Source organism: Cynara cardunculus (genome assembly GCF_001531365.2).
Source record: "Cynara cardunculus var. scolymus isolate 2C chromosome LG 10, CcrdV1, whole genome shotgun sequence".
NCBI lineage: Eukaryota > Viridiplantae > Streptophyta > Magnoliopsida > Asterales > Asteraceae > Cynara > Cynara cardunculus.
Window position 1 is genome coordinate 699,917 of NC_037537.1, and position 7,684 is coordinate 707,600.

Below are 7,684 nucleotides of genomic sequence, written 5' to 3' on the forward strand. Positions count from 1 at the left end.
ACTTGAAAATGGGGGGGGGGGGGGGTTAAGATGTATGCAAACCTGACCTCTACCCTAAAGAGTAGAGCGGTTGTTTCCCTAAAGACCCCCAGCTGGTGCAAAGTGTGAGAAAGGGAGACAAACAGATTCACTAAACATTGAAAAGTTAGATATGAGTAAGCAATAGCAATGCAAATAGGAAAAGAAATAGAGGGAGAAATATTCTAAATTTTCAAAAGGTTGATATGAGTAAGCAGCAGCAGTATAAATAGAGGCCAGTACAGAAGAAACATAACCAAGGTGTGGAATCTAACTTAGGTTTCAACTTTACATGACAGCACAAAAGAAAATCATGTCATCATCCAGTACCTCTATTTGCACATTCACTGATCTTAGATGGTCATCTGCAACGATCCGAATGTTTGCAAGAGAAAGGTGGCGGAGTTGGTGCAAAGGCAAAATTTCAGGAAGAAATTCAAGTGGATTACCAAATAGCCTAAGAACACGTAACTCGGCCATAGCCCTGCATAGAAAGAAAAAAAATGATAAACATTAGATCTCAACTGAAGAATAGGTATAGCCTTTACTGTACAAGGGGCAGGTCCAAATGAGAACCGTAAATATTTTGAGAACATGGGAACCAACTGTTCATGAATTATTCATGATGAATAACATTGATGATATTTTAGGGTTATTCATCATGAATAATTCATGAAATAGTTGGTTCTCAGGTTCTCAAAAAAATTACGATTCTCATTTGAACCTGCCCATATTGTACAATATATCACAATGAGGTGGGATAACTTGGCATGTTGAATGAACGACCTGAAATCAAGAAGAGGACAGACTAGCTTATTGTGTTCAACTGATAATTCCACGAGTCCAACGCACCGCCTGAGTTCAACTGTTTGTTGTTCAAACAAAAAAGGTACATGTCACAAGCTGTAAATCTGTCCTACACCTACATAAATTGCAAATAACTTCTCAGGAAGTTGCAGGGAGAATGATATCACTCCAGAAGTGGGAAAACTGAAATAAGAAATGGGAGCATAAATACAAGCTTACCTGGTACTGAAATCAATATGTTGTAGTCCACCGTGAGCACTTTAAGGTTTTTCAAATCACCAAGTTCAGAGGGCAAATTTGATAGCTTATTGTTATCAAGAAATAGCTTCTCAAGAAGTGGCAGTTTAGTCAACTCTACTGGAAACATCTGTCGATTGGATCAATATTTGAAAACTGATTAGCAAATTGCACTCTCATCTTCAAACAGCAACACTCTTAGGTTTAACCTCTACCATTAAACTAATAATACATATATAAACCAAACAAACAAACCGAGTAAATGTCACTCGTAATAATACATATATAATACAACATCATTACCTCCATTATAAAGACCCTAATGTTGCAACGGAAAACCCTTTCACTAACAATATCTAGTGTCTTTCCATTGTATCCATATCATAAGACTCATAATTGTGTTTACATGTCTATAGTGTAAAGGAATTCAAATTACAGCATTCAAAAGTACATAGAGCACATAGCTTGCTTTAGCAATTTTAATTTGAAGTTTCATCCTTCATTAGTAGATTTAAAACTCCATCTTTAGGCTATGTTTGGCAAACAAGACGACAAGCTAGATGTTGGGTGATAAGCTAATTGTTAGCTGAAAATCTAGTTGTTGACTAACAAGCTAACTGATAGAGTAGTTATGATTGGTAACAACTAGTTGATAGGCTAGATACTAATGTAAAATGGCCTAAAAGAAGACTTTGAAAAATTTATTAGAAAAATATAAGGAGCATAATTGTAAAAAATTGAAGAACATGCCCGGGAGCTTATCGAAAAGCTGCTTGAATACCCAACAAACATTCAACTAGTATTCTTGGCAACCCATATGAAGACATCTGCGGCTATGGATACGTTCTACCTATAAATGAAATTCCAAAGATTATGATTTTCCTTAGAATCTAGGGGTTCTTTACAGCTATCTTTATATAATTACACCTTAGAGCACAAGCAACAGATGAAAGATATATATTTTTCAAGAAGAATGAGAAAACTTACAGACAAACCACAACTATAGACGCTGACAACAGTAACGTTCATCCAATGATCAGCACAAATTCTCATTCCCAACCCACCAGCATTACCCGCACCGGAACCAGACTCAGCTGCAAAATCCGATTTCAGCAACTTAGTAAGGACACCCATCCCATCATACTGCTGGCTAGAACCTCCAACTCGTGACATGGCCACTGCCTTGAGTGGATCCCTCTGCTTCACAACCTTCATGCGCACACCCACCAAATTTCCAACGCCATCTCCGAAGTGACCCGACTCACTGGAATCATCACATTGCCACAAATTGATGACCACCGTATCCTGCGGCAACGGCAAGGCTACCATGACCTGAGACTGAAGCCTCAACGCAACCTGAACATCGTCATCGCCGGCATTCCAATCGAGATCGATTCGAAACCCTAACTCTTGATCGTTACAAATATGGTTGTCTTTTGACGATGACTCCGACGATGATCCCGAAGAAGGTGGTGGCGATGAAGAACGATTTTGATCATCTAACGCTTCCTCCGTACCATAATACAAAGACAGATGAAACACATCAGATGGCCTCTTCCAACCTAATCCCCACGACATTATTAACACAAAATTTCCCTCATGCACAAATGACAATCATCCATCAAATTTTGATTATTTTAACAGCATTTCGTGGTTTAGAACAATTGAATCGAAGAAACGTAGAGCTTAAGCGATGCATTTGCAATCTATGGTCTCGATTATTGAAAAATCTGGGGAAATTTTCAAGGATCAAAGGATGATACGACACAAAACCGCCATGGCAGCAAAGTTGCTCAGCGACTTCGTCTAATAATTTCTGAAGATCTTATTGGTACGTTTAAAAGTTCCAAAAATAGTCCTTGTACTATCTCTAAACCTACACTTTTGGTTACGCATCTCCATCCTTTACTTTTTCTAAAACCACCCGCACCAATGCTGCGGGTAGGGCGGTAAACGAACCGAACGAATACGAACGGAAGCTTATTCATGTTCGTTCGTTTAGAAATCAAGTGTGTTTGTGTTTATGTTCATTTATGTTCGTTCGTTAACATGCTAAACAAACAAACATAAACGAACGGGATAAACGAACATAAATAAATATTATTTGAATTCAAAGTAAATAAATAAAAGATTATATATTAAATTTGATATATAAACGAACAAATATAAACGTCGTAAACAAACGGTAAATGAACGAACGTTCACGAACATAAATGAACAAACGAGACTCTTGTTCATGTTCGTTCGTTTAACTAAACGAACAAAAAAAATTCGCATTCGTTCATTTATTAAATAAACGAACATAAACGAACTTCCCGCCGAACAGTTCACGAACGGTTCGTTGAACGTTCAGTTCGTTTACGGCCCTACTGCGGGGTGTAAAATTCAAAAAATTGCAAACAAGCATCGATATGTTTTTAGTAAACAAAAACACATACTTGGATATATCTTACGAAGAGTGTACTAAAACATGTACATACCAAGAAGGAACATCCAAGAACAAAGGATTTTTAGCCTAGTGATATATGAGTCTCAAACTCATGACCGTTTATGGGGGAGGGCGGGCAGGCGGGTCGGGCGTACGTCTAGAACCCATAAAAATTAGGGGCCCAAATTTTTTTTACTATCGATTGTTGTGTTTATGCATCTTTTAAATCTTGTACAGTTGGCGGGTTTAACCGCGATAGATGGTTGGTCGACCGCGATAGATGGCGGGCCGACCGCAATAGTTGGCGGGTTTAACTGCGATAGATGACGGGCCGACCGCGATAGTTGGCGGGTTTAACTGCGATAGATTTCGGGCCAGCCGCAATAGTTGGCAATATTTTCTAACCATTGAGATTAGAACTGAATTCATTAACTTGTTTTTATCTATGTGATGTGATGAGTTATTTCAGAATGTATGAAATGAGTTATCGGGTTATTTGGTATGAGAAATTGGTAATGTCTCATCTTTTTAGATATGATGAAAAATGTTTGTTATATCAAGATGTATATTTGTTATTATTACAAATATAATTTAATAAATATCTTTGGTGATTATTCACCCTGTTATAGTAGACAAAGAGGGAATCACTCACTAGATCTTTCAGTCTAACCCTTGTTTTTGTGTTTTAGATGGTGCATTACAGGTCAAGTAACCAGATGTTAAAGAAAAGGAAATTTATGATGAGATTATATGATTGCCTGCATGTGGATAATTGAGAAGATAAAATTTTGATAGCTACTTTTATAATGTAGTTTTTGTACATTTGGGTTCGTATGTGTAAAGTAAAGTTGTATTTCTTGTTATATGAAATACGTGATGATATGCAAATGTTGGGAGCCGAGGGTGTTACATTCAGACTAACATATGTTAAATAGGTCCATTTAGCTCACGGTTTTTTTTCCATCTTTTTAATACATTCTGTCTTTTACCTGTTATATTTTATTAAAAAAATATATATTCTTTCATAAACCTCAACCTGCTGGAACCTATATCTTCTCAGGCCAAAAGTCGTGTTCCTCTGCCAATCTTTTTCGGTCAACAAATGATACCCACAAATCATGTTCCCCTTTAAATCGAATACTTGGAACAAACTTCAGATTGATACGTACCAACTGACGTAGGTGTTTCAAAAAATGCTATATTTTAGGACCCTTTCAAACTTTAAAAACTCCAATTGGGGGATCGAAGTTGTAGTCGTTTGAACTCCTTCATTAAGGCTACTCTGGTTATTTAATTCAGAACTTTGGTTGATCCATTAGACTTTGAATTTTAGTGCTTCAAATATTTTTAAAATTACATTTTATACTAAAAATTACACTCTATACCCTTTTTTTAGTATAAAGTGTAATTTAAAAAAAAATATTTTTTCTAGTATATATGATATAATAATATAAAAAATATTAAATATTCGACTCATTTCAAAGAAATTGACTAAACGATTATAATTGTGCAACTTATTAAAATAAAAATGTATTTTAGTTAATATACGATTATGTATGTTAATGTGATAAAAACGTAGAATGAAAAATGAAAAAGTAAAATATCTAAAACAATTAATTAAGTAACTTTAAGGGTATAAAATGCAATTTTTTTTTGATATAATAATATAATTATATAAAAAAATATTCAATATTGAGGTCATTTTAAAGGTATGGACGAGACGATTATAATGATGTAACTTATTAAAATAAAAACATATTTTTTTTATAATTTTAATGTGATAAAAATGTAAAACAATAAATGAAAAAACAAGGGATGTAAATTAAATTAATTAAGTAATTTTAAGGATATAAATTGTATTTTAAAGCTAAAAATAATATTATGTTATGGAACACAAAGTTCACATAAATCATTTGACAAAAACTCTTAAAAACATTTTTTATGCATAAAGTACCATTTGTTGATGCATATTACTTACAATTCAAGATCATAAGTAAATTGTGTGTAAATACAACTTATTAACGTTTCATTTTTAAAATTGTATAACTAACTATAGATAAACATAATCAAATATGAGATAGACATCTCATTTTGAATATAAAAATCTAAAATATAATTAGAATAATCATTAATTATAACAGAATACTTAATTACTATTTTTATAAAAATTATATTGTTAAATGATAAATAAATTATTGTGTTATTAAATCTAAATAAAATATTGAATTAAATAAATTAACAAAAAACCAGAACTTTAAATACTAAATTTGATACTAATATCGACATATAATTTTTTTTCCAAATTTTTATGGTATATTTGAATTTTTATTTTATTCAAAAATAAAAACATTATCGCTTTCCAAAATCACTAAAAACCATATTATATCAGTATAAATAAATAATAAAACGAAACATTACAATTGAGATATATCTCGCTATATTATGCAAGCACCCTTCTGATTATAAATTAGAATATTCTTGTCACCGGTATAAAACCGTTTATCCAACATTCAAAACTACTCATTTGTAACAAGATGGCAACTGTCCTTTCGCATTATCATCCGCTTCCCACCTTCCACTCCAAAAAACACAATCACTCAGAAATGGCGACGGTTTCATCACTGCCATGGATTCCAAACTACCAGAGCTTTGTTGTCGCCCCTGCCACAATACAGCGAACAATATCTGTGGCCACCATCCCCCACCCCCGCCACAAAGGCACGAGATTTTGCGGTTCAATTTGGGATTCCAACATCTATTCTTACCAGAAAAACAATTGCAGAGCCTTCGCATCTGTTTCTGAGGCTTCTCTATCTACTCTCAAGTCTATACGGTACTCCATCTCCTTTTCTTTCTAAACACAGAGCATATATTTACTACTGGCTAGGTCATTTGATGTAGTTAAAATCTAGCGATGCTCATTACGGAATTCGAAAGAATGGGAATGGAAATGGCAATTGCATTGTTGCTATTTGTAGAAATTGAAGAATAAAGACAACTTACAAGTTATATCGAACACTTGGTGTGGATTATTTCAGAACCCAATCAAGATATCAAACTAATATCAAGTAATCAACACTTTGTTATCAAATTGAACTAAAAATTACAACAAATATTGGTGTATCCTCTAACACCAATTACTCAAAACTTCATTACTATTTCTTAACCCACACTACCATAAAAAATGCAATCTTTCACACTAAATTTGTTCGGATGCCCATGGAGAAAAGCCAAAAAGATGCCCCTTGTATATGCATATGAGAAACAAAATAAACTATTTGAAGGTCTTTAGAACCTATTCAAGCTAGACGGCCCATCCCCATGCCGATTTTTATTAAATATAGCAAAAATTATACAAAGGGGCTGACATAAACCAAACCCCGTGTAGCAAAACATAAAATACGTCACTTAAAATGATGCCTTCTACGTTTTTTGAAGCAAAAATATCAATCACTCTATCATAGGTAATATTTGCTAAAACCTTATTCTCAGTACTCAAAATTGCTAACTTGTTCAACCTTTCTTGACTCATGGTAGACTACAGATATAACTACAACAACTTTAATTTTGAAAATCTTCTTTCTACAGATGCTATAGTGACGGGTACGGTCAGCAAAATCTTGTAAGCAAGCAAGACATCTGGAAACATGTTCATCTTCTTTGCAAACTCCATAATTTGTATGGATGTCCAAGGATTTTCCTCTCGGATGCCTTTTCCGGTAACATTCTCTTCAAAACTTGTAACTCCATAAACAAATACTGCCCATCGATATCAGAATCATCATCATTTGTTAAAACAAGTTTAAGATTCAAGCAACATTTTTTCAACAAGAAGCCAAAAGTAGATTCAAATATTCTTTCATTTGTTCAAATCTAGTCCGTAATTGAGAAAGAGCCATATCAACTAAAACAAGAAACTAATCAATTCTAAATGTTTCTTGAGTAGATTGTTGTTCTCTCTCGGAATTTGGAATGTCATCAAATTGTTTTTTTCTGGAAAAAGAATGTTTTACAGCAAATCCGTGCTCAACTCCAATATTATCAGGATTTCTTTAGCTTCACTTATAGCATGTAAATCCATTTTTTTATATTTGTTAGTTGTAAATAGCTATAGCTTAGGGATCTGTATGTAATTTATTATTGCTTATTAGTCCCTCTCTAATCCTATAAATAGAGGGCTCATCTAGTCTTGTA

At 33.8% G+C, this 7,684-nt stretch overlaps 1 protein-coding gene across 3 annotated transcripts in view; it reads right to left on the reverse strand.

Annotated features, from left to right (window-relative positions):
* The window catches only part of LOC112520398 (phospholipase A I-like), a 12,807-nt gene extending 9,997 nt beyond the window's left edge, over positions 1-2,810 (reverse strand). For all 3 annotated transcript variants that reach the window (XM_025128781.1, XM_025128782.1, XM_025128780.1), the window contains exons 1-4: positions 2,050-2,810; positions 1,045-1,192; positions 805-883; positions 349-502 (exon numbers count right to left, since the gene is read on the reverse strand). In XM_025128781.1, the coding sequence (XP_024984549.1) occupies positions 349-502; positions 805-883; positions 1,045-1,192; positions 2,050-2,640 (972 nt within the window). In that variant the 5' untranslated portion in view covers positions 2,641-2,810. The remainder of the gene's footprint in view (positions 1-348; positions 503-804; positions 884-1,044; positions 1,193-2,049) is intronic.
* Between the last annotated feature and the right edge of the window lie 4,874 nt (positions 2,811-7,684).